The sequence below is a fragment of the Canis aureus genome, chromosome 21, assembly GCF_053574225.1.
Source record: "Canis aureus isolate CA01 chromosome 21, VMU_Caureus_v.1.0, whole genome shotgun sequence".
In the NCBI taxonomy this organism is placed as follows: Eukaryota; Metazoa; Chordata; class Mammalia; order Carnivora; family Canidae; genus Canis; species Canis aureus.
The window spans coordinates 36,299,700-36,327,640 of record NC_135631.1 but is presented as its reverse complement, the minus strand read 5'-3'; the positions used below and the strand labels follow the sequence as shown (position 1 = coordinate 36,327,640).

Genomic DNA, 27,941 nt, shown 5'->3' with positions numbered 1-27,941 from the left:
TTTTGAAGACTGAAACCAAACCATTCTTTCTAATTCCAGAACTCTTAATGAGGGGTTTATATGCTTAATCATCTGCTAATGTTTAACAGCGTTTCTAGTTTTTTTTTTTTTTTTTTTTTTTCCAGACGGTGACCTTTAAATAAAAAGTCCCATTGCCAGTGGGGAGGCTGATCTCAGCGTGCACCAGCTCGCCTTCCCAGCCTCAGCCTCCATCCCGTCCACATCCCTGCCAGCCCCTCCTGGGATTAGTCAGGGGGACTTTGGCTCCCCCCCACAGACCTGTCCCATCCTCCCACCCTGGTGGGCCTCAGCTCCTGGTGGGCCTCAGCTCCTGGGGAGCCTCCTGGTGGGGAGGTTGTCCCCAGCTGGGGACATGGGAGGCCCAGCAACAGTACATTGCAGGACTGGCCTGCTCGGGCCTTGTGCTCAGTCCCGCAGACGTCTATGCAGCAGCCCCTGAGGCCTCCCTCGCCTGCTGATGGTGCTGCCCTCTCCCTGGTGCCCCTGCACCAGCCCAGGGGCTCTCTGCCCAGTTACGCTGTGCTGAGAACCATGGCTAGGAGTCTGGGCAACTTTGTTTTTGAGCCGGACTGTGTGACTTGATTCCTCCCCACTCTTCTGTCTCTTTAGAAATAGTGTCTGTGAAGTGTCTAGAAAAGCCTAAAATCCTCGATGACCACAGCTCAGGTTCACATAATACACTCACTGGGAGGCTCCTCACAGACACTTGACTCATTTCTGTTTATTGTTTTCCTTTTCAGCAAACTGTTGGGATTTGGGGAGGTCCTGGTTTCCTGTGTGGGAGGCCAGGAGTCTCTACTCGAGACTGAATGCAGGTAGACTCCCTCCAGCCCAGTTTCCTGTAGGAAACTATCCCGGTCTCCGGCAGGGGGAATCCTGTCTGAATCTGCACCTCAGCACCTCAGCCAGCGGGGCGGTGACCAGGACACATTCCTCAATTCCTGGGGAACTCCATCTCCTCATCTGTGACATTGGCAGAAAACCTCAGTCAGGGATTGTAAGGAGGGTGGACATGTATCGGGGCCGGGCACTCGCCAGGTCCTCATTACCTGCTAGTTAATACAGACCGTCCTGGCTGGTTGGATCACTCATTAACCATCGGTAAACACCCCCCCCCCCCCCTTTGTCTCCTAGATCTCTGCTAGGAGACAGCTTTTTATGTATTGGCTCCTGGCAGGCCTCTCTGGAAGATGAGTTTCTCTTTTAAATGATTCTGCCAGTACTTCACAAGTAACTTTTTTTTTAAGATTTTATTTATTTATTCATGAGAGACACAGGCAGAGGAAGAAGCAGGACTCGATCCCAGGACCCCAGGATCACACCCTGGGCCAAAGGCGGGCACTGAATCACCCAGGGATCCCCCACAAGTAACTTTTATACAGTATAGGTAGCCTTTCTTTTAGGTTAGCTCACTGCAGACAGTTTTTCTTGAAAATGGGGGAGTTAATTTTAGAACTGTTTGCCCAAGATGTGAGCATGTGACTGTCGCAGAGTGTAGAGTAAAACACAGGCGCTCACGAAGCCCAGTTTCTCTGTAGTTCTCTGGACCTCAATGTAGTGATTAAGAAAAATGGCAGCAATGAACCAGGTGATCTTTTAAGAACTTGTATTTGTTTAAAAAAAAAATCTGTTGGGCAACCCAGGTGGCTCAGTGGTTTAGCGCCTGCCTTCAACCCCGGGATCGAGCCCCACATCGGGCTCCCTGTATGGAGCCTGCTTCTCCATCTGCCTTTGTCTCTGCCTCTCTCTCATGAATAAATCTTAAAAAAAAAATCTGTTATTCTAAAAGTTCTGCTATGTTCAACTTTGTGTTTTAGGAAGGTGGTTTAGGGAGGAGACATTCTGGTATTCCCATCCTGGAGTAATTAAGTGTCCAGGAGAAACTCAGTAGAACTAGTCAGAGTTTGGAAATTGGTTAGACAGCTTCCAGCCCCTTGTGGTTGTGGCCTTCAAAGATTTTTATTTTAAGATGAATACCGTGACGTTCATTTGGAGATCAAAGGTTTCATTTCAAGTTATTCGCCAATGTGTTATCTGGAGTGATTGTACCAGTTAAAACTTTAAAGAAGAAGAATATTACCTTGAAGTGTTATAGTACATTATATTCTTGAAAGCAATGTGAAAATCCATTAAAGATGTTTTGGTAGAACCATTTGAGTATTTCCTGAGAAAGGCAGGGAGCACATTTTTAATATGCTTTCCATTTAGTAGTAGTATTTTTCAAAAAATGTTTTGATAGCTAGCATAATAGTTGATGCTGTATGATATCTTCCAAACACTTTTCTCCAGAACACTGAATTTCCATAAATCAAGTAAACTTGCTTCCCATATCTAAGAAGTACTAAGTTAAAGGTAACAGACTTTATACTGTAGGTCAGTTTGAATCTTTAATATGCTAATGTGCATTGTGAATTCTCAGAAAGTACACACTTTATTGTACTCTGTAGCCTGGTATTCACAGAACACTTCTTGGCGTGCTTCCTAATGTTAGTATTCCAAGGATACAGTTCATGAGCATGAGAAGCTCCTTCATATATAGTACTTTGCAGTTTATAAAGTACTGTTGCATTATCCCCTCATTTGATTCTCTCAACCCTGTTAGGTGTGTTTTACTGGTGCAGGTACATGAGCATTGGGGAAACTGGCTACATTATAAAGGCACATATTAATGCAGTTGGAGATGATTTTATACTGAGAAGGAAATTAGATCCTAAATCAGCATCAGCATGTTGTTTTGAGAAGCATTTGAGAAGTTAATTGAGTATGGCTTTGGTGATTAAAGAGAAATCTGTTAGAAGACATTGATTTAGAGAATGAGAGCTTAAGAATGTCAACTATTTATCACTGGCATACTAGTGAAATTCTCCACTCCTTAACTATGTTTGTGTCAACAAGAAAGAATATTTTTACATGACATATGTTTTTAGAAATGCACTGCATGGCTCTGCATTATAACCTCTCTGGGTTCTTACAAAATTTAATGTAAAAATATAAGTTAATCTGTAATGTTTCTGTTTGTTAAGACGGCTATGTTTGTTTATCAGGTGAGAGCTGCATGCTGAATCATAGAATGATAGGGAGTCCAGAGAGATTTTTTTGTCCCTTGCTTAGTCCATCCTCTTTTCTAGAAAGCTGAAATTATCCCTGCGACATTTCTAGTAGACCATGGAATTGTATGGCATGATTGAAAGTCACTGGAAAGGTGCTCAATTGTTGTATTTGTTAACAGGTACTTCTACAGTGCTCACCACTGGCCAGGTGGTCTCCTAAGGGATCTGTGAAAATACCAGTGTATTTCATTAGTACTCGTTGAGTGCCTGCTAATGTGCTAGGTGGTTTGCCTGGATCTTTACGTTATTTTATTAAATCCTACAGCAACTTGCTGAGGAAGTGTGTGTACTCATAGATCAAGAACTTGCTGAGGAAGTGTGTGTACTCATAGATCAAGAAACTGATACTCTTCTCCGGGTGAGATAGATCAGGAAACATAATCTTCACAAATGGAGGGTAGACCCCTGCATGCCAGAAACTGCAGGAAGAGAACTATGCTACATCCTCTAGAGTTGGGTTTGTTGATGCATGAGCAAAATCATTAGAATTCTCTTTTTTTCAGTTTCATATTTTCAAAGAGGTTTTGCTCTTGGAAGTGTCGTTTCAGTAATCCCTTAGTTCAGGGAAATGTGTCTGCCTAGAAAGAAACTCTTCTTGGGTTGAATGAATGCTTTGAAGAGCTCCTTAAGGTTGGTAGAGAGAAATAAGTGGTCATTGTTCAAGCACGTACTTGGATTTGGTGTGGCTGAGTGTGGTGGATGGTTGTTGAGACAACGTCTGAGATCAGAATGGAAGAGAGTTGGAGTGGCTTTCGGTGAAGAGAAGCAGGGAAGGAAGAATGGATGTGTGGAGGGAGTATTGTTAGGTTTCTGGTGTGTACAGTGTGATAGAAATCTTATTCCTTGTCTCCCCATAAAATTTTTGTTAGACTTAAAAAAAATAGTTTGTGAAGCTGGACTTACTTTAAGGAATGTGGCCATGTACTGACTACAGCCTCGAGGGAGTCAGAGCTGGCTTGAGACTACCTAAGGGAGGCTGACACATCTAGGTCTCCTTGTGTCTGTAGTCCTTGTATTCATTTCCCTCTGGCAATGTTTGTGTCACTTCCCTTTTTTATAGCATCTGGACGGGTTTTAGATGTTTGAAATACAAAAGTGTCCCTACCCTAGAACCCTTCAATTTTTTATTTAAGATAAATAATTTTAGCTCTGTAATTATCTTTATCACATGTAATTATCTTATCACCCCCAGATACCTTAGCATCCTAGTGGCCCTTCTATGGGGGGTAGGGAGCATACTTTTTGTAAAACCAGGTATATTTGAACAACAGCAGGTACTTAGCCCTTGTATGATCTCCAGATGTACTCATAATGTGGTCTGTTTAGGGTAAATTCATCATTCTATTTTGTGTTTAGTAAACTTTACCATTGGCAGATTAATTCTATTCTTCTGAAATTCATGTTGTAACTACTTAGCTCAAAACCATTAACACATCTGAGAAATGGGTCATTTTGCATCTAACTTCTGTATCTTAAATCCATTTTAGCATATGTGAAAATATTTCTGAATTTTAAGATATTTAGAGATCGAAGTTTTCCTTTTATCTTTTACCCACCTTATGATTAAGGGATGGATTTTGTAGCACATGATTAATACACTGAAAATAATTAATCAATATTCTTTAAATAGTTGCTAGATACAAACCCACCTAAATGAACTATGGTCTAGCCCTGGATTCTTGCACTGAAGCACGAGTATATTATGGAACATTGTTAAAGCTTTGCTGAAATGAAGTTACCCTAGGATGCAGGTATACTCCTGCCTTTTTCTTTAGTAATCTTAACAAGACAGGACTGGCTTTTTTTAGTGAACCTGCCACTTCCTTATGCCAGGGGCTTTCCTGAGTACTCACAGTTTACCTTTTAACAAGTGGTTTCACAATTGTCAGAAGTTGATTCCAGGCTTACCTCCTTTTCCCATCCCTCCCTGCCCACCTCTTCTCAAACATTCTCCATGATTTCCTAGCTTTCATTTGATGACTTTACAAAGGTACTGGCGATTGGAGGAGCGAAAGTGATGGCTGAATAATAGCTGATTGATGTTTCAGAGCATTAGAGTACCACCTGCTTCTTCCTCCTCCCTTTAAGAGTAATGGGGGGGGGGGGTCCCTGGGTGGCTCAGCGGTTTAGCTCCTGCCTTTGGCCCAGGGCGTGATCCTGGAGACCCGGGATCCAGTCCCAGGTCGGGCTCCGTGCATGGGGCCTGCTTCTCCCTCTGCCTGTGTCTCTGCCTCTCTCTCTCTGGGTCTCTCATGAATAAATAAATAAAATATTAAAAAAAAAAAAAAGTAATGGAGGGGCATCAGAGAAAAGGATTTAGAACAAGTTAGGACATACAGCCTATGAGAAAAAGCTGAGGTTGGCATATTTGTCCCCCCCAAAAGAGGAAGCTGAAGACTTTGTGAGGTTGTGTTGTAACTGTTTTGCACATTCCACAAAGACCAAACAGAAGGAAATGGATTTAAGCTGTTCAGGGATTTATGTGGAGTATTCTTAGGAATTTTATGATTCTAAATATTGTTGATCTCTGGAGTGACTTTTTAGAGGAAGTTGGGTTTTTTTCTCCCTCAGTCTCCAGAAATGAGAGTTTTCATTTCTCAGTAATGCTGTAGTCTTATTGTGCTCCCAGAGGCTAGCAGAGATGCTGCATGACCTCTACAAGTCCTTTCTTGCTCAGTGATTTTGTCTTTTCACAATCTCCCCTCACATCTAGAGATCTGTTGCATTAGTCACTTTTATTCTTTTTTCTGTCATTTAAAGTGCTGTTAACATTCCATCATGTATCTGCTAATGGAAAAGTGACTGTGCAGTTAGTGTGCTTTTCTTAGGATAAAAATAAAACTATATGTTTATATAAAGTAGAAAGACCTCATGTAATATTCCACTAATTTAAGTGGCACAAAATACTTGTTAGTGACAATCTTTATTTTTCAATCTATCTTCAGAAATTTGGCACAGTATTTTTTTGTGTCTGTTGCAAAATTGAATATACCATTCATTTATTTTTATTTTCTTCAAATATGTCATTACTAGTGTGTTCTTTTAGCTAAATTATTCTATAATAGGAGGTATTTCTTATTGTAGTACTTTTTGAAAACTAGATTATTCTTAAATATGTCATATTATCTATCCCCAAAGAACAGATGCTATCTGGGAATATCATCTTTAATTTTTTTTTTAGAAATGAAATAGGCATAGCTATAATCAAAATATTAAATACACAAAATAATCCTATTACTGTTACTGCATCATTAGGACAGTGTCACCTCATTGACCTTCATTATATTTTATTTCATTGATTATTAAAGACAGAGAAGGTAAGTTTTTTTTAAAGACTTTATTTATTCATGAGACACAGGAGAGGCAGAGACACAGGCAGAGGGAGAAGCAAGCTCCCTGCAAGGAGCCCGATGTGGCACTCGATCCCAGGACCCCAGGATCATGGCCTGAGCTGAAGGCAGATGCTCAACCACTGAGTCACTCAGGTGCCTCAGAGAAGATAAATTAATATGAAATCTTTGATTCCTGATCTCTGTTTACAAGTGGTGTAATCTTGGGTAATTTAACTTTTATTAAGCCTCAGTTTTACTATTTATGATAGAACATAGCAATGTCACAGTGCTTGTTAAGATTGGTGATAAAATGAATGCACAATGCTCAGCATACTGCTTGTCACACAGTAAGAACTGTAAAGGGAGCCATTTTTATACATTAACAAAAACAGATATGATTTGCTCACCGCCATCTACTAGGCATTGTACTAGGCATTGAGCACATAAGCAAGAGAAAATCAGCCCTTTTTCTGGGGGAGCTCTCCTACTTCCATGGGAAACATAGGTAGAAAGTAGTAATTGTGATACGAGACCGATCACAGAATGCAGTCTTTCAGAAAAAGAAGTTGGATAATATCCAGCTTAACCTGCTCTTTGGGAACAACAAAAACTCCAAATTATTTTTTTTTAAAAAGGTGCTATTTAGATTGCTTTTTTATGTGCAGAGTAGATTGATAAATTATTCTGGTAAACATCAATAATTGTAGGATTAGTAGTAGAAATGCATTTTGTATTTGCTTGGCTATAATGACTGTGGAGCACTATTGGAAGTGAAGAGTTTCACAGATAATACCATTGTGAATATTTGCATATTGCTGTAATTTAGTATTCTAGATTGACTTTATGATTCCTCATATTGAATTCATTCTAATTTTAAGTCTACATGTTATAATTTTATTGCTTTCAAACTATGGGAGTTCTGAGAATAATACATATTTATAAAAATAATACATTTATATTTCAGCTTCATTTCCCTGCATTATTCCTGATGTCACTGGTTGGTGATGGATATGGATCCTCTCTTCCACATAATGCTCCATAAAATTATATACCTATGACTCTTAAGTGATTTGCTACAGTTCCCCAAGCAGGCTTCAGATCCTCTTTTAAGTCTTCAGGTTTATAAGTTGGTGTACTCTTTAGAGGTTTTATGACAAGTTTATCTGTCACCAGTGGTGTATATCACCTGGGGCATCATGTTGGTTGTGAGAATTGATGGGGTGGATGGAATCATTCTAAATGTAACCAGTGGGAATGAATGGATTAATGGATTGTTGTTTTCTGGTAGTGTTCCACAACCCAGAATCACCTGAGAACCATCGGTAGTTTTATAGAACTCTTGGAGTTGGAACAAAACTTGCAATTGATCTTTGTCCAGCCTTAGAGTGAATGTAAGAATGACCTTTATCGTTCTACGTCTCATCCTGACCCTGAGCACTGCATATGGCTAGATGCATTGCTTCACATTCTGTGGAAAACAGATATGTACAGTATCTGGAATAATCTCAATGCCACCTGTAATACCCTGAGATAAAATGTATAGATAATTGTAACCTATCTATGTATACTTACTAAAAAACAAAAAACAACAACAAAAACAAACAAACAGTATAACACATAACTAATGTATTGAAATAAAAGAAAGTAATTTATAATACATTTTTTAGTATGTGGATGATCAGCTGCAACTACAAGTCATTAGAAAACTCAAGGACTTTTTTCATATGTAGAATCATTTGTGGTTTGCTACATATGCGAACTGCAATAGGTGTACCTCTGAGAATGTCATTGTCAAAACCGATGCTCAAATGTTGTGAAATTTCTTTATTTGACAGAGAGAGAGAGAGGGAGCATGAGCTGGGGAGGGACAGAAAGTGAGGGAGAAGCAGGCTCCTCGCTGAGCAAGAAGCTGGACCAGGGGCTCCATCCCAGCACTCTGGGATCACGATCCTCATGGAAGGCAGATTCTTAACCGACTGAGCCACCCAAGTGCCCCTGTTGTGATATTTCTCAGTGATAAGGATATATAGCCTTTTCTCCGTTTGTGAAATAGTTGCATTCTTGGAAAAATTTGGTATATATATAAGGCAAGCAAAAAAGATCTTGTATCTATATGCAAAGTGGGGTCCTAGACTCAGATTATGACCCTTCTTTTATTTTTATTTTTATTTTTACTAACAGGGATGTCCCAGAGGGTCGTTTGAAAATTTTGCAGCACAGAGGGCAATGTTTCATTGGTAGGATTATTCTGTGTATTGCACATAGCCACTCTTAAAACCACAAATGCTCTCCTAAATTTCCATTATACTGCCCATGGGGCACCCCTTTTCTTTTTGAGGATCGTTGTCCTATGTTGACTCCAGTAGGACATCATGTAGCAACCTGAAGCCCTAGGGGCTACCTTAGGTCAAAAAACTTAACATGAATCTTTGTGTATGAAAGGTGCTCTAGAAATCTCTAGGTATCTATTTGACCCCTTTTTACTAATTTACTAGATTTTAATTACTGTGAAATTTATTAGAATCAAGCCCCCATGCACACAAAGTCCATACCTACAGGACTCGATACACTTAACATTTTTTTTCTATTATGATAAAATGTACATAACATAAAATTCACCATTCTAACCATTTTTAAGTGTATAGTTCGGTGGCATTAGGAATAGTCACCCTGTTCCTGGGTGGCTCAGTTGGTTAAGCATCCCAACTTTTGATTTTGGCGATTTGACTCCGGTCATGATCCTCGAGGTTGTGAGATCCATCTAGTCCTTGTCAGACTGTGCTAGGCATGGAGCCTGCCCTACCTCTCCCCTCTCTCTTTCTCTTAAAAAAAAAGGAATAATTACACTGTTGTTCAGGCACCACCACTGTCCATCTTTGGGACTTTTACATCATCCCAAACTGAAAGTCTCTACCTATTAAACATCCTCACCCCACCCCACTCCCAGCCCTAGGCAACTACCGCCCTCCTTTCTGTCTGTTAGTGTAACCGCTCTGTATACCTCATAGAAGTGGAATCATACAGTAATTGTCCTTTTGTGTCTGGTTTATTTCTCTTAGCATAATGTCTTCAGAGTTCACCCATGTTGCATGTGTCAGAATTTCCTTCCTTTTTAAGGCTGATATTCCATTGTACACATTTACCATATTTTGTTTATCCATTTGTGTATTGATAGACATTGGCTATGGTGACTAATGCTGCTGTGAATGTGGGTGGTACAGATACGGGTATCTCTTCTGTTTTCAATTCTTGCAGGTTATGTACCCAGAAGTGAAATTGTTAGATCTCACAGAGTAATTTTATTTTTATTTTTTAGAATAAAGATTTCTATTTTTCTTATTTTAAGTGGCCAGATTGTTTTCCATAGCGACTATATTGTTTCACATTACCCCCAACAGAGCACAGGAGTTCTGCTTTCTCCACATCCTTCTCAACATTTGTTATTTTCCGTTTTTTTTTTTTTTTTGATAGTAGCCATCCTTATGGGTGTGAGATCTATCTGAGTATGGTTTTGATTTGCCTTCCCTATTAATAATGAGTGATGCTAAGGATCTTTTCATGTGTTTCTTGGCTATTTGTATATCTTCTTTAGAGAAATGTCTAATCAAGTTCTTTGTCCATTTTTTAGTTGGGTTATTTGTCTTCTTGTTTTAAGTTGTGGATTTTATATACGTGTGTGTGTGTGTGTGTGTACATAGGTATTCTGCATATTAATCCCATGTCAGGTATATAATTTGAAAACATTGTCTCCATTTGTGGGCTGTCTTTTCATTTTCCTTTTAGTATTTTTTGATGCACAGGTTTGTAATTTTTATGAAATCCTACTTAACTATTTTTTTTTGTTGCTTCTCATTTTCGTGTCATATCAAAGAAACCATTGCAAAATGCAAAGTCTTGAAGCTTTTCTTGTGTTTTCTTCTGTCTTATAGTTTTTTTTCCCTTACACTTAGGCCTTTGATCCTTTTTTTTTTTTAAGATTTTATTTATTCATGAGAGATAACAGACAGAGAGGCAGAGACACAGGCAGAGGGAGAAGCAGGCCCCACGCAGGGAGCCCGATGTGGGACTTGATCCCGGGACTCCAGGATCGGCCCTAGGCCGAAAGCAGATGCCCAACCACTGAGCCACCCAGGCATCCCTTTGATCCATTTTTGAGGTAATCTTAGTATAGGTATAAGGTAATGATCCAATTTTTTTGTCATGTGACATCTAACTAGATTTTTCACTTTTTCAGATTTATTTATTTATAGTTTTAATGATGTTACCATTTTAATGTCTTAATATCTTTATCACATATCTTTATTACTTTTTTCTATTTAATTTTTAAAATACTCTACTTATTCTAATTTGTTATGAGGTCATTTTTATTCTTAAAGATGTGCACATTTTTTTGTGTTTATGAAACTAACTTGTCTCTTTTTCACTTTCTCTTTAACCATCATATTTTTATCTCTTACCTTTTTTTTCTTATTTTTTTTTCTTACCTTTTGTTATTACCCTCTAGATACTTTTATAGACGTTGTTTAAATGTTTTCCATTGTAAGCTTATTGTTTTTATTATAAGATATGTGATTATTATAAAAATAATTTACAAAAAGATATGTAAATGAGAAAGTGAAAACCACTTAAAATCTTAGCCTCAAACGATTAACAATTTAGTGTATATCCTTTCAGATAGTGATTGATTATATATGTATGTATATATTTATATTCTAGTCACACACTTTGGTAGCCTGCTTTTTTTTTCACGTAATGAATCCTGTACGTTTTCGATGTTGATTCATGTAGAATCATCACCTTTTTAATGCTTATATAAAAACATATTCATATGGTTCTATCATAACTTGTTTAATAAACTCCCTCTTCCTGGACATTTAGGCTAACCATATTCTTGTTGTGTTGTTAAAACGCATAAAAGTGTTAAGGACAAATATCCAGGAAGGATCATCGTGTTTGGATTTAGGCTGTTTTTAATGCTTTTAAAAGATATATTGTCTGTTGCCCTCTGAAAGGTTGTTAACAGTTCTATTCTCAGTAATAGTATGTGAGCATATGCAGACTCCCACACCATTTCTTAAAAGTCACCATACTGATTTGGCTGAAAATATTTTATTCTCCTCTTTGGATGATCATTGAAATAGACTCTTTTATGTTTACAGAGCTTGTAGATTTCCTCTTGTCAGTTCTTGTGTTTTGCCTTTTATTTCTTTCTTGGTACTTATTCTGTCCTTATTCAGTGTTTATTGGTTTCATCTTATCTGTTTTAAATAATATTTTTTTCATTGCCCTCTTTCTGTGCTGCATTCCCTAATTATTTTCATTATTTGTCAAATTTTTTAAAGTATTTTTTTCTTGGATTTAAAATAGCAAGAAAAAAATAGGGAGCAAGAATTGTGAATTGAGAGATGACAATTTTAGGAAGATCCTCTGCTATACATTTGGCACTTGGAGTGACTTTCCACCCACTTGGTTCTGTAGGAACCCTCTGGGCTCTCTTTAATAAAGTTTTAAAATGACTGTGTTTGAAATACTATCTTAAAAGCTTTTAACTTTGCAAGTCTACAGACATACAGGCTAAAATTTCCTCCTGAAGGAACATTTTGCTAGTATTGGAATCATACTAAAGTAGTGGAAATACATTGTTTTCTCATATCAAACACCACCTATATGCTTAGGTATAAAATCTTTGGACTTCTGCTTTAGATAAAATCACTAGTCTTTCAGCAAACTGTGTTGTCAGACATGCTACACAGTGGAAGGAGGGTGAGTGGAATAGATGTTCCCCTTAGAAAAGGTTTAGTCTTCCTGAACAAGGTACAAAATGTTATTGAATGTTTGGGAATGATTTCATGGAAATGAGGTAAATGGAATATCTATAAGCAGGTTTTTAAAATATTCTTAAATGACCTGTTGATTATTTTCACCAAACTTTTTATTAACTTATAAAAACATCTTCATTGAGACACCAACCATATAAGTTGCCCATTTGAAGTGTTATATGAGTCAATGATTTTTAGTATATTCACAATGTAATATAGCCATTGCTACTGTCTATTTTAGAACATTTCTGTTACCCTAAAAGAAACCCCATAGCCTTTGTCTGTAACCTTCCATTTCCCCTAAACCCTACCCCAACCCTAAGCAACCATGAATCTACTTTTTGTCTCTAGATTTGACATTTCTAAATACTTTATATAAATGGAATCGTATAACATGTGGTCTCTGTGTTTGACCACTTTCCTCAGAATAATGTTTATAGGGTTCATTCATGTCATAGCATCTCTCAGTACTTCATTTCTTTTTATGGCAGAGTAATGTCTATTGTTTGCATATATGGATATGCCACATCCTGTTTATTCATCAGTTGATATTTAGGTTATTTCTGTCTTTGGACTATTAAGAATAATGCTGCTATGAACATTCAAGTTCAGATTTTTACCTGGGCTTATGTTTCATTTCTCTTTGGTATGTATTTAGGAGTAGAAATGTTGGGTCAAATGATATCTCTTTGTTTAACATTTTGAAGGACTGTCAGAGTGTTTTTCAAAATGACTGCTCCACCGTTAGTGTATGAGTGTTCTAGTTTCTCCACATCTTCCTCCATACTTGTTACTATCTCACTCTTTGACTCTAGCCATTCTACTGGGTGACAAGTGGCATCTTCTTGTGGTTTTGATTTGCATTTCCCAGATGACTATTGATGTTGAGTATGTTTTTATGTTTATTAAGTCTTCAAACTTAAGTCTAATAAATCCCCAGTAGAGGCCTGAACCTGGTATTTAGATCCATTAGTGAGGATGAAACAAGGGGGGACACATTATATCTCATTAATTCAGAGATACACATTTTTTGCTTTTAACGTCTCTGATATCAGTGAATCTTTTTGCTTTTATAAACCTTCTGATTAGTTGCCAGTGCTTGTGAACTTACTATGTCATGTCCTAGCCAGTGATTTGGTACATTATTTATCCTCATTTTTGAATAAAAAAAATGATTCCCTATTTCCTTGTAAAACATTTTTTTTTTTGGATATTACTCAAAGGCTTTTGCCTATTTTCTTCTTCTTAAACTTTAGATCTCTATGTGTCCATGTGCAGGAGGAAGTGCAGGGATTTGGTTAAAGCTGCCCCATCATTTATCATTCTTAGACTCACTCTCATTCCGTGGAGACAGCTGCTAAGAAAAAGCAGAGAAGCCTTGTCTTTTATTGATCTCTGTGGAACTTTAACCCTGAACAGAAACCTGGGTATGACCAGAACGTATTAACTCAACCGAGTCTTTTAATATTGTTATTTATGTGAAATCTACATTTTAACACAACTGCATGAGTCAGAATGGTACAAATAATTTTGATGATTTCCAGCAATGTAATCCAGAGCTCTCTTGTGCCCCATTTCCTCCCTCCTTACACCTCATCTTATTATTGTGATAGGAATTCCTAACAAGGGATTGATACTCTTAACAAAATATTAAGTGTACAATACAGTACTGTTAACTATGGGAAATGTGGAGTTGCCCCACTTCATTTTAATTCATATCTTATGTAAAATTACATCTAGCAAAAAAAAATGTGTATATATATATATATATATATATATGCCTTCTACAGTAGAGAACTGGGAAGAATAGCAATCCCATTGACAGATGATATTGTTTAATAGATCTGGCAACAGATTATTAATAGATTATTACTTTTACTGAGCCAAATTTTCTTCTCTGTAATTTCTGTTATTGATCTTAATTCAGCCTTCTTGAGTGTCACACAGAATAAATAACTTCTCTTTCTGCATGAGGGCTCTTTAGACATTTATCAGACAGCCTATTTTCCCTGATGTTTTTCTTCTGTTAACATCTTCAGCCCTTCTCGGAACCAAGCAGTTCATAGGCCTGTATGCCACCTCCGGGACATAATCCCATTTATCAATGTCCTTTCTAGAAGAGTAAAGTATTTCAGATGTGAGTGGAGCAATGGAAAAGTCTAACAGGGTATAGTTCTTATATTTTGGAATTACATGTTTGTATTTACTGTAACTTTTTACTGTCATTTTCTTATTAATTTAGTTCTTCTAGTGAATTACTAGATGCATTAATTTGTTCAGATGCATTTGTAGCAGGTGTTGATATTTTAAGTCAACTGTCTGCATGTGTTAATCACTGGCTCCGAGTGCCTTTCCTTACTGCACAATCTATAGCGTTTCTTGACACTGATTTCTCCCCCTCATGAGACCAGGGACCACAGCTCTTATTTCCACTCACTCTGTCTTCAGGGTCTGGTATTGAGCCTGCCATATAGAGGGTACCTCATATTTGAAAGAAAAACACTGTGATTGTTCATTCCCTTGACTTAGATTCTGGAATCAGAACCCTGTTTTATTTAACTTTGACTTGATTGCCTAACATAGTTGTTGACACCGAGATGCTGGAATTCTGGTTGTGTGGATTAGATGGATTCTTCTGAAGATTTCCGTGGCTGGAGAATGGTTGCAGGCATGTGAAAGAGGGGAGACTAAAAGGCATTTGCGTTCAAATCCTAGGATCCTTGGAATTTGCATTGAAGAGTTGAACAAAATAGTTTGAGAAAAGTAGTTTTGGGAGGAGTATAAAAATTGGGAGATTGAAGTAATTAAGTTTTGAATATGTTAATTATGCAGGGAGGTTTCCTCTGTACCGATGGGATTAGAATTTGTCAAAAGCTACCCATCTTGGGGCACCTGGGTGGCTCTGCTGGTTAAGTATCTGCCTTCAGCTCAGTACTCAAGTCAGGATTCTGGGGTCCTGGGATTTAGCCCCCACCCCTTCCAGCTCAGCAGGGAGTCTGCTTCTCCCTCTTCCTCTGCCCCCACCATGGATGCACTCTTTCTCAAGTAAATAAATAAAATCTTAAAAAAAAAACAAACAAATACCCTTCTTAGGGAAAGTCCTAAAAAATGCAAACATACCTTGAATATTTTCTTTTAGTTAAAAATATATAAGTATACTTTTATTCAGCAGTCTTTTGATGTAGGATTCTATGAAAAAGCCACAGCTAACATCATGCTCAGTGGTGAAAAACTGAGGGATTATGGCCTTTTTTGAATATGCTTCACTCATTACAGTTCAGAGTTGTCTTTTTTGCTTATTTCCAGTTTCTGTTTCTTTCAAGTGAGAATTTAAAGATACCTGCAAAGAAATTCGAATGAAGAATCCTAGATTTTAAAAATGTTTTCCCCTCTAGTTAACAGTATCTCTCTCAGCTGATTCAATAGCCTTGATTAGACCTTGCTTTATTGCGTCTTTCCAAGGCATCCAATTGAGTTTTCAAAAGGAAAACCAAAACAAATTAAAAAAAAAAAACACACCAATTGTTTTATTTTGCATATGTCAACTGGCATAATGTTTAATTTTTGTTTCTTAAAAGATAAGCAGCAAAGGAAGGAAAAGAAAAGACTTGAATACATCAGAGACTTCTGGTTATCCCCGATATCCACTGTCTCTCAGTATTTATTTGCTAGACACATAGCCGCACAGCTAGGAGCCAAGTGGGGCCAGGAGGCTAGGTTGTGCTCATGGAGATGTGAGTGGAAATGATGGTTACACTTTTTGGATTACACACTTTAAAGGAAAGAGCATTTCCTCCACTTGCCTTACTTGTTCTCCCTCTCACTGCCTGCAAGGCTCATGTACAGGTGAGATCACAGTCAGATATCTACAACTGAGTCGGGAGCCATGATGTGAAGATGGATCCCTGACGTTGTCACGCTGACCGTGAGCTCTGAACAAGCTTACACTTGGACCACTGAGTGAAAGAGAGGTGCCATTCTTTCTCTTGTTTGTAAACCACTTCCTTGCTTGAATCAAAATTTTATTGAACACTTTAAGCTACATGTTTACATGCCAAAAGCATGGGGTCACATAGAAATGATTTTTTTGCTTTATTTTTTTCATCATGATAAGTGTACTCTTTAATCCACATCTCCTATATCCACTAACTCCCCACTCACCTCCCTCTGGTAACCATCAGTTTGTTCTCTGTGGTTAAAAGTCTGTATCTTGGTTTATATGTGTTGTTTCTTATTTCTTAAATTCCTCATATGAGTGAAGTCATACGGTATTTGTCTTTCTCTCACTGACTTAATTTTCCTTAGCATTATACTCTCTGGATCTATCCATTATGCTGCAAATAACAAGATTGCATTCTTTTCAATGACCAAATAATACTCCATCGAATAGTATTTTATTGCATTCTGGTATACTACCTCTTTATCCATTCATCTGTTGATGGACTTTTGGGCTGTGTCTATAGTTCGGTTGTTGTAAATAATGTTACAGTAAACATAGGGGTGCATGTATCTCTTGTCTTGATGTTTTTTTGGTGAAAAACTTAGTGTAATTCATGGATCATAGAGTAGTTTTAATTTTGGGGGAAAATCTCCGCACTCTTTTCCATAAGAGCTGCACCAGTTGTGTTCCCACCATGAGTGCATGAAGGTTCCTTGTTCTCCACATCCTCATCAACACTTGTTTATTGTGTTTTCAAGTTCAGCCATTCTGAGAGGTGTGAGGTGATAGCTCATTGTAGTCTTGATTTGCATTTACCTGATGATGAGTGATTTTGAACATTTTTTCATGTGTCTGTTGGCCATCTGGATGTCTTCTTTGGAGAAGTGTCTGTCCATGTCTTCTTCCCTTTTTTAATTGAATTACTTGTTTTTTGGATACTGAGTTGGATCAGTTCTTTGTATATTTTGGATACTAATTCCTTATTGGCTATGTCATTTGCAAATATCTTCTCCCATTCAGTAGGTTGCCTTTCAGTTTCATTTATTGTTTTCTTCACTCTGCAGAACTTTTTATTTTGATGTAGTCCCAATAGTTTATTTTTGCTTTTATTTCCTTTGCCTCAGGAGACTTCTCTAGAAAAATGTTGCTAGAGTCTATATCAGAGAATACTGCTGGTGTTCTCTTCAAAGATTTGTTTTCAGATCTCATTTAGGTCTTCAACCCATTTTGAGTTAATATATGTATGGTGAAAGAAAGTAGTCTAGTTTCATTCTTTTACATGTGGTTGCCCATTTTTCCCAACACCATTTGATGAAGGGACTAATTTTTCATTGTATGGTCATTTCTCATTGTATGGTCATTTTCCTTTGTCAAAGGTTAATTGACCATATAATTGTGGGTTTATTTCTGTTTATTTTCTGTTCTGTTCCATTCCACCAAAAGCATGGTGTCACACAGAAATGATTTAATCTGGGTTGGTGAAAATAGAAAAATAGAATGGTAGTATATGTATCAGATTACTTGAGGGAAAAGTTTAAAGTGGTTAGAGAACGATGTTAGTTCACATATGGTGTGTAACACATGGTCATCCACATCCCTTTTGATAATTCTTCAGAGCAGGTTGTGTATAGTAGGTAAAATTTGGGGTGTTTCACAGGGGAAAGTATAATATCCATGTCTCCTCCTAAATAGCTTAGAAACCATTACTTATGTATTAATAATGAGGGTTACAGGAGTTAATGCATACCATTTTTGTTTTAATTTACTCTAAAATCAGCCTACCTTCTGCTGAACGCCTACCTGCTGATTAGTAGAGAAAATTACAAAATGTTCAGTGTTGCTTAAGCCTTAGTCCAGTCTGATTCTTTAAACAGCCCATTTATTTTTTAATTGAATTATGATTAACATGCAGTGTTCTATTAGTTTCAGATCTACAACATTGATCCAAGAAATCTGTACATTACTGAATCCTCACCACAATAAGTATGGTCACCATACAATGTTTTTGCAGTATTATTGACTGTATTTCTTATGCTGTACTTTCCATTTCCATGACTTACTCATTTTATAACTAGAAGTTTGTACCTCTTAATCCTCTTCACATACTTCATCCTTGCCTGCCCCCCCACCTTGCCTCTGGCAACCACCGGTTTGTTCTCTGTATTCAAGAGTCTATTTGTTGTTGTTGTTGCTGCTGTTGTTGTTTGGTTGTTTTTTAATTTTTATTTTTTAATTTTTTTTAGATTTCACATATAAGTGAAATCATATGGGATTAGCCTTTCTCTCTCTGACTTATTTCACTTAGCATAATACTCTCTAGGGTCCATCCATGTTGCAAATGGCAAAATTTTGATCTTTTTTTTTTGCTTTATGGCTGAGTAAACAGTCCATTTATGTAAGTGTTCAGATGAGGAGGTTTTATCATTTAGCATATTCCCCTCCTGGTTATTATCCCTAATTGGTGTGGGGGGTTAGTATGTGAATGGGAAGAAAGGGCAGAGTGACTTACTCCCAACTCATTATAGCAGGGACAAAGTTTAGTCCTTTAGGATTCCTATGCTTTGCCTCTTCTTATCTTGAACATGATGGCTGTTGCCTAGGTGGTCCTGGCATCACATTAGAAGTGTCTCGTGCGATAAATCATGGCTTGCATAGAGCCTGCCTGCTTGCGCTGCCTCTGAGTGCAGCTTCATTCTGTTACCTGAGTCTCTGTAAGGCTATGGTCACCCTGCCTGCCATAATGGACCATGTAGTAGACCCAGGGTCTGTCATCTTAGTTTCCACACTCCCTAAAAATTAAAAATGCTTTGGTTGGGAAGGCTCAACCCCAGATACTCCCCTCCCTTAACATGGTGTGGTCATTTTTAGTGTCCATGTTGATAAGGAAGGTGCTCCACTTAGGATAGAGTAAGGGGAGGTGGGAATGATCATGAAAGTTTTGGCAGTAAAAGTAATTTGCTGTGATTAGAATGAGAGATTTATATGCATGAGTGATGATATGGAAATGTTGAGTTTGAAGCAAATGAGATTTTAGAAGATAATTTTATTCAAATTTGATCACAGGAGAGATATGACCAAGTTTTTCTAAATGAATTGCATAATTTTGAGTCCGTGCTATGTACAACATAAAAAATTTGAAAATTGTAGAAATATTTGAAGAATAAAATTACCTAACTCAGATATAAACACTTATTGATATACTTCTTTTAATGTATTTTTAATGTATATATAGATATAGCCTTAAAATGTTTGTTTTTTCTCTTTAAATTGTTATCTTTTTGGTCAATTAATGTTAATTCATTATGCATTAAATCTGTGTTTTGATACTCATTAATTACTGATATTTCCCCTATTCTGTACTTTGCCTTTCCACTTCATATAGGGTGATTTTTAAAAATGTTTCTAGGTTTGGGGACTTATTAGTTTGGCTTATATATCTATATGTTTATATATTTGCTTATATTTAAACCTAGACAGCTTTTAAAAAATGTGTCAGCCTAAAGTCCAAGCTCTGTACCAGAGACACCTAATTTGACCTTAGCCTAATGAAGATGGATGCTTATTTCTTCCCTGTAACAGATCTTAGGTTAAGTAGTGTTGAGATGCTCTCCTCACATGGGCATTCAGTGACCATTCAGCCTTCTCATTGCCCCAGCATCCCCTGGGCATTGTCTGAATCCACATTTGGAGCAAGACCACAGGCACACCTAATTTCTGGTTCATACGAAGGACCAGGAGAAAGAATCCAGGGCTGCATTTTCCTTTTATACATCATAGGCTTTTATGGGAAATGTGATATTACACCTAGCAGCAAGTGAGGATGGAAAATATGGGCTTTAGCTGCCATGTTCCCAGCCACTACTCCTATTATGGTAGAAGACAATCTGTTTTAATGGGCAATCACGAGTTCCCACATTTCCTTTATTTTTTTCTGGTCTTCTAACAGAATTCTCCCTTTCTACAGTTCATGGAAATATTGCTACATTTTCTCATACTTTCTTCATGGTGTATTTCCTGCCTGCCTGCCTGCCTGCCTGCCTGCCAGCAAATATGTTTACTGCATTTCTACCATGTGCTAAATATAGGAGAAAACTTTGGGGATATCATGGTGAAAAAAAACAAGGCTCTGGGGGCGCCTGGGTTGCTCAGTTGGTTAAGCATCTGACTTGGCTCAGGTCATGATCTCAGGCTCCCACAATTGAGCCTGCTTTGGGAGGGCTGCCTCCCCAGCAGGGAGTCTGCTTGCTTCCCCCTTCCCCACCACTCCCCATGCTCATGTTTGTGTGCTTGCTCTCTCTCCCTCTCCCTTCCTCTCTCTCTCCCTCTCTTTCTTAATAAATCTTGAAAATAAAACAGGCTCTCCTCCATCATAGCTTATAGTCCAGTGCTTGAGAAAGACATTAAATCAGCAATTCTAGGAGTGATCCATGGACTCTGAGATCTCTAAGACCATTTTCATAATAATACTAGGTTGTTGTTTGTTTGCCTTTGTTATCGTGTTGTCATTTGTTATGAGAGTACCAAAAAAATAATTGGTCAATCTACTGAGTCAGGTCAATGGCACTGAATTGTGCCAGTAATCATTATAGTCTTCACTGCTATGCATTTGTGATTTAAAAAAATTCTGAAGTTGTAAAAATCATTATTTTTATTAAATCTTGACCATTAGGTACATATCTCTTTAATGTGCTGTGTAACCAAAAATGAAGTATATCCAAAGGACTCTGCGTATTCCAAAGCATGTTGATTATCTGGATGAAAAGCAGTTGTGTGATTGAGTAGTGAATTGAACTAGTTGCTCTTTTCTTGAAATACCATTTATACTTGAAAGAAATTATGGTTAGTCCTACTTGGGAATTTGGCAGAGTTAGTCTGTCACTTCAAGGAAAACAACTAACTGTTTCCAATAATAAAACTAGAGATTTTAAGCAAAAAAAAAAAAAAAAATTTTTTTGAAATTTAAAAAAATGTATGCCTAGCACTGAGAGTCTGATACCTTCCCAAGACCTAGTCTTTTCTGAAGAAATTACAGGTAATATTAAAAAGATGAAAATACATATAATATGTATCATATGTTCATATCATTATGCTATTATCATTTTGTATTGAAAATATATCAATATTGAATTCTGCACAGCTCAGTGAAATAATTTCCAGATCTGACATGGGTAAAATACTCCTCCAAGTACAAGATAGACCAATGAACTTTAAAGTATCAAAGTGTGAAAAGTTCATAGAAATGCATTATAACCAATCTTTAAGCTGCTCTTTTCAAATTTGGATATAGAATCAAAGAAGACAATCAACAGTTATCTATAAATGCTATTAAATTGCTTTTCCCTTTTCTAACTACAAATAATTATGTGAAAATAGATTTTCTTTATATACTTCAATCGAAGTAACTGTACCATATTAAATGCAGAAGTAGATATGAGAATTGAGAAGCCAGCTGCCTTTTAATAAGCTATTTGCAGAAATGTAAAACAATATTACTTACATCATTCTTAGGGGGAGGAGGGAAATATAGTTACTTCATATTTTTATAGGTAGTCAACAATTAAATGATGTCAGTTATTCTGATCACTAATCAAGGGAAAAAAGGTGACCTTCATTTCTTCTGCCTCACTTGCTCATAGTGTTTAGCTTCCATCAGAATCACTTGGTTTGTTAAAACACAGATTGCTGGGCCTACTCCCAAAGTTCCTGATTCAGTAAGTTCTAGGTGGGGCCTGGGAAGGAACATTTCTTAAGTGTTATTGTTACCATACACGTTGCTTATACTGTTGGTTCTGATTTTGAGGATGGTAGTTTGGACTTCAGTTTGAGGTCCATAGTTTGGGAACCACTGATCTGTTCCTTTGGATTTATTGGGCAAACCTGTTTGAGCTGCCATTTGTGGGAAGAAAAAGCAAAAATTTAGAATTTTTAAAAGTAAAGCAGTACAGATGTAGAGATAATGGCTGGAACTGCCTTTAGTTGCCAGAATTTGGGAGTTAACTGAAAATGAAGCAGAACAGCGTGTCAAGAACTCTTCAGTATCTGAGGCTTTACCCTACTTACAGGCTAACAACTTAGCTTACTCTAGTTTTATGCTAACTCCTGTCTCTAGAAGATGGGAAATTCCTGGTTCAGAGACAGAAAGCACTATGATAAAAGTGACTTTATATGCACTTGTAATTTGGTCTTACTCTAATTTAAACTAAATTATACTAGCTTTATTCAGTGTGAAAATGTGAAATTATTAAATTCTATTTAAAAATTAGGATTCCTTAAAAGTAGAGTGGTAGTGTCAGGAATTCAGAAGAAGATAACGAAATCACCATGTTAATAGCTAAATGGCCTCTGACATCAGGCAGCTGAAATCCTGAAGCCAGGAAATAAATGTTCCAACTGTGACCCTAAGCAGAGAATTGGACAAAGAATCTTCTTAGAGGAAAAAAGTTTTCTTAGAGGAAAAAATTTGTTTTCCGAGTTCAGAGGGTCCTTGTTTTTAAACTGCTTACAGTTAAAACTTCAAATTTCCTGTACTGCTCCTCCACAAAATCAGGGGCAGACATCATTTGATTATTATTTTTTAAATGGCAAATTATATGATTCTAGGCAAAGAATTAGAATCTAGCCAAGGGTTACTTTACTAAGGTCATAATTTGTGGTTCCTTCCTCCTGCTTACTCCTTGCTTGCTGCGTTTCCCTTTCCCAAATCTCCTTGACAGTAGGTGGCTGTGCACATGTGACCCTGAACTGCCAGTGAGTTTCCTCTCCGTGTTACTGTGACGATGCTCTTTGTCCTTGCACCATCTGTATGGTGAGTTACCATCATATGCTGAGCTCCCTTTCCCCACTGCCCAGATGGTGCAGTTAGCTGGGCATCCTACTCTTTGTTTTGGCTCAGGTCACGATTTCATGGTCATAAGATTGAGCCCTGTGTTGGGCTCCATGTTCAGTAGAGTCTGCTTGAGATTCTCTCCACCTATCTCTCTGTCCCTCTTGCTTATGCTTGCTCACGCTCTATCTCTGAAATAAATCTTAAAAAAGAAAGAGACTGAAGGACCCCCTTAATGATTCCTCCTTTGGCTTTATAGCCATTGGCTTACCTACCATGACCATATTGCACACATTCTTGGTCTTCTGGGAGTTAAAATCTCCCTTCCTAGTACTCTGAAGTCTCTCTCATTTGACAGTGACCAGCTTGTTGACAGTTACATTGTTGATCACTTAGTCACCTTGACCAACCTGACCTTGTGACCACAATGGTCATACACTTTGAACTTTTCGTACATATTCATATTCCTTGGTTCTCCTTGAAAGCAAGATGCTTCCAACCCTTTTAAATGCTGCCCCTGGACTTAAGGAAAAAATAGCTGTTTAGTTGAGTACTGCTAGTAAAATTTACCTTTTCTCCCTTCCCCTGCCTCTCCACTAGCTCTGAGATTTTTTTTTTCAATATTGTTTCCTGTCAGTCTCTCAAACATAATTTGCTGAGATCTGTAGAGAACAACATTTAACTCTTTCTTGTATGCTGTGTGGAAAGCATAAATACCAGTATTTAGTATGTTGGAACCCTAACCAGGTAGCATTTCTGATTTTCCTATTAGGAGTCTGTCTACATGGAAGTGAGAATTGAAAACTAATTACATAAATTGCTAAGCTTTGAAAGACTATTTTCAGCATTTCTGTGTCTAGAATATCTATTCCTCAAAGAACACCTTGTGACTTGCAAAGAAATTGGGTAGAAATACAATTAATAACACTCCCATCCTCAATCTTTAATGTTAAACAAATCTCAGGATATTTTGAACCACAATCCATTAATTTAAGATGCTCACTGCAAAGTAAGCTAAGTGTCCCATGCTATCAATTATTTGAAGAGATGTGAAATGAATTAGAACTTAAAGATAATGTCAGGAAAATTTTTTTCTTATTAAGATTATAAAACTCTCATATATATGTGTATATATATAGTTTAACTGGTAATCTTAATTTTTTTTCTTTTCTTCCTTTTTTTTTTTTTTTAACTATCTCTGATTTTACCACACTTGTCTCTCAGACCTTACTGGCTTATATCATGTGAGCCTTCCTGGTCCTTCTAGTTGTTGAGTTATTTCAGTAAGAGAATGGTCCTTAGGTGGCTGTTCATTAGAGGTCACTGTGCCAATGGAATCACCACTTCTGTGTATGATTAAAGGGATCTAGAAGGTCTCATCATCACAGCATGGCTGCTGCTGACTCAGTTTGCAGTGGTGTAGAAACCCAGAGGGCTTTCTTGAAGAGAGCCCTGCTGGAAACTACCTAGGGTACGTTAGTTGGGTGGATCTCTCTTCAATGAGAGAAATAAATGTGTGAGCCATTACAGCTACAGTGGAGCTTTTCACAGAGCCAAATACACTGTTGTTGATTAATAAATAATGGGTTATCTTGGAATTGTTTTTATTGGCAGATGCCTGAAACATTCAAAGGCTGTCTGTAAATGAAGAATGCCCTCATTGTTTATTCAGCTCCGGCTTTTCTACTTAATGTGCTGGTATCTTGGGAAAATTTCTTGAGTATCAAATCACAAGTAAAATTTAAGCAGTCTTTTTTCCCCCCAGATTTTCAAATAAGCTATTTAACTATGATCTGTTCTCAGAAGCTTCTGATGATTTGGGAGTGTGTGTGCGTGAGTGTGCATGTGTGTATGTCTATGTGTGTGTGTAGCGGGAGAGGGATGGGGCAAAGGGAATGAAGCCCAGAAGTTTGCCATCTAATGTGTAATAGACACAAGTAACTTAAATAAATATAGGTACATTTCTGGTTGATTGTGTGTCTAGCACAAGTTAGCTGCTGAGAATTTAAGAAATACTCATAGAAACATGTGCAAAGTGTGGGGCAGCAAGAATCCTTGGGTGAGTGGGTCAGGAGAGGTTGATGAGGAGCTAAGTTTATGGTTGATGGAGAATAACCAGATTGGTAAGAAGCAGCAGAGTAAGTTAGATTTTGTCGGGGAAAACAGTATATTTGAAGATTTGTGGTGTGGTCGCAGTAGGTGTTCTTGGACTGGTAAGTTCTTCAGTAATGCTGGATCACAAAGTACTGTAGGAAGGGCCCTGGGAGAATGGGAATACGGCGCCTGGATAATAAAAAATCCTAGCTGAGCCTCTCAAACCATGCTAAACACCTCTATGCTCTGTAGCCCCGGAGAAAGATAACACGAAGGCAAATGATAGACTTGTCATATTTTCTTTATTTTGTGTCCTACCCGCAGATGTTCTCTGCATCTAACAATCAGAAGGAGCCTGACAAGTAGTTGACATTAATGTGATGTAAAGATATCAGCTACTGTTAAATGTGAAGGATAGGAGTGCTCTACCTTTATAAAGGGCCATAGGATTAGTAATATTTTTTATGCTGTGGTGGGATAATGCTAGGGACCCAGATTGTGAAGAGACCTTGCATATGGAGAGAGTGAAGGAGGGTTTTGAAAATGGGTTTATGACTCGAGTGACAGAGAAGCTAAAAGAACATGGGGGAGACAATTCTGTCCTGCACACCATTGCATCCCCAGTGCTAGCAAATTATGCTGGCTGTGTGTCATGTTTAATAATAGTGATTGAGCATACATCGCAGGAGACCCAGCTGTTGTAACATATACTGTTTTTTAATTGCTAGATGGCTGCTTGGCACCACTGCTCTCTACTTCGTTCAGCTGAAGAAGCAAAGATTAAAATTAGAATAACTGACCAAACAGAGTATCTTCCAAGGCGGAGCAAAATTTTGACTAAAACTTCTATATAGTGCTTTAAGTTACAGAAGGTTGAATTTTTTAATGCTTTAGAGAAAATACACAACCATAAAAGCATTTTTTTTCAGTTAAGTTTATTGAATTTAAGTATTGTGAATAAACAGATGGGCCTTATTTTTGACAATTTTCTATGTTTGGAAACCATTAAAGATTGTTTTGATAAAGGGACACCTGGGTGCTTTAGTTGGTTGGGCATCTGGCTCTTGGTTTTTGTGCAGTTCATGATCTCCTGGGTTTTAGGATTGAGCCCTCCTGTCAGGCTCCACACTGAGCAGGGAGTCTGCTTGAGAATTCTCTCCCACCCCTCCCGCCTACTCACACACAGTCCATCTTTCTCTCTCTAAAATGAATAAATCCTTTTTCAAAAAGATTGTTTTTATTTAAACAAAATTTAGGGGATCCCTGGGTGGCTCGGCAGTTCAGCACCTGCCTTTGGCCCAGGGCGCGATCCTGGAGTCCCGGGATCGAGTCCCACGTCGGGCTCCTGGCATGGAGCCTGCTTCTCCCTCCTCCTGTGTCTCTGCCTCTTTCTCTTTCATTCTCTCTCTCTATGTCTATCATAAATAGATAATTCTTAAAAATAAATAAATAGATAAATAAAAATTTAGCTATAAGACAAGACAGAGAAAATGTGTGTGTGTGTGTATGTGTGTGTGTGCACACACAATGAGTGTACCTATTTTGGGGAGTTGGATATGCCTAAGTAATGAAGTTAGAAATCCTTTATTTTATTTTTTGTTGTTGTTTTTTTAGGTGCTGGTGAATCTGGGAAAAGTACAATTGTGAAGCAAATGAAGTAAGTAGATTGAAAACATTAAATTTATTTTTTATGTTTAAGTGGACCTTTCCATCAAAGGAAGTAAGTGGTGGTGTTTTTTTGGCTATTTTTTTTTTCTTTTTGTCTCCTTAGAATTATCCACGAAGCCGGTTATTCAGAGGAGGAATGTAAACAGTACAAAGCAGTGGTCTACAGTAACACCATCCAGTCCATCATCGCCATCATTAGGGCCATGGGGAGATTGAAGATAGATTTCGGTGACTCAGCTCGGGCGGTGAGTTGTTACGTGCGTTAGAATAGGCCTGATGAGTAGTAGAATAACTGGCGCGGGAGTGCCGGACTACAGAACAGAGATTTCTCTGCGGTCTTAAGACCATTTTGTAAAAGGAGTCAAAAGGATGGTAGTGAGTGAGGTGAGTCAGAAGCTTCAGAAGTGATGACCTAAGCATACGGAGGACTGGGTCATCCTGTCTTCATTTCCTTATCCATCAGCTGATTTGGATGCCTCAGTAACTATTGCAATATTTTCTATGTCAACATGTGATACTGGGTACTCCTGCATCTCATAACGAATTCTAGTACTTACTACTGAGTTTAATGCCGACTCTTCAGAATATCATACGTTTTATAATTTGGAATGCTGCAGTGATCTAATTACTTGTATTGCTGCCCAGCCTAAAAAGCAGGAGATTAAACTGCTTTTTGTCTTCTTGGTGTATAGTAGAATTTTTTTTTTAACTTTGAGGTTTAATAGGAGAAAAATGGATGAATGAAGGCATTATTAGAAAATATATATTGGCGAAATAATAGATTATTTTCAATAATTCATTACATCCTTCTGAACCATCTTTTCTGGAACAAGATTGGATCGATTACAGACATTTCTGCCTTATCTGCTGTGCCCTTAATCTTTTTTCATCTTTAATTGATTCATGTATCGTTGATTCATTCAACAAATGCTTTTTGAGCTCTTAATCGTACACAGGAGGAGCCCTTAGAGGAGAGGCAGTTGTTACGGATTGTACTTTTGGCCATTCCCCGCTACGGTGGTTTAGATCGTTCACCCTCTCATGCATGGATGCCATCCTGCATTTAGATGTTTTATGTGATTATTAGAAAGGTTCCATACGTGGCCTCCTATTTTTGGTGGCAGCTAAAGGTCA

At 37.7% G+C, this 27,941-nt stretch overlaps 1 protein-coding gene across 1 annotated transcript in view; it reads left to right on the top strand.

The window, feature by feature from the left end:
• GNAI1 (G protein subunit alpha i1) overlaps positions 1-27,941 on the top strand; it is an 80,294-nt gene that overhangs the window by 25,012 nt on the left and 27,341 nt on the right. Inside the window, exons 2-3 of the mRNA XM_077863873.1 lie at positions 26,754-26,796; positions 26,911-27,052. Of these exons, the coding sequence (XP_077719999.1) occupies positions 26,754-26,796; positions 26,911-27,052 (185 nt within the window). The remainder of the gene's footprint in view (positions 1-26,753; positions 26,797-26,910; positions 27,053-27,941) is intronic.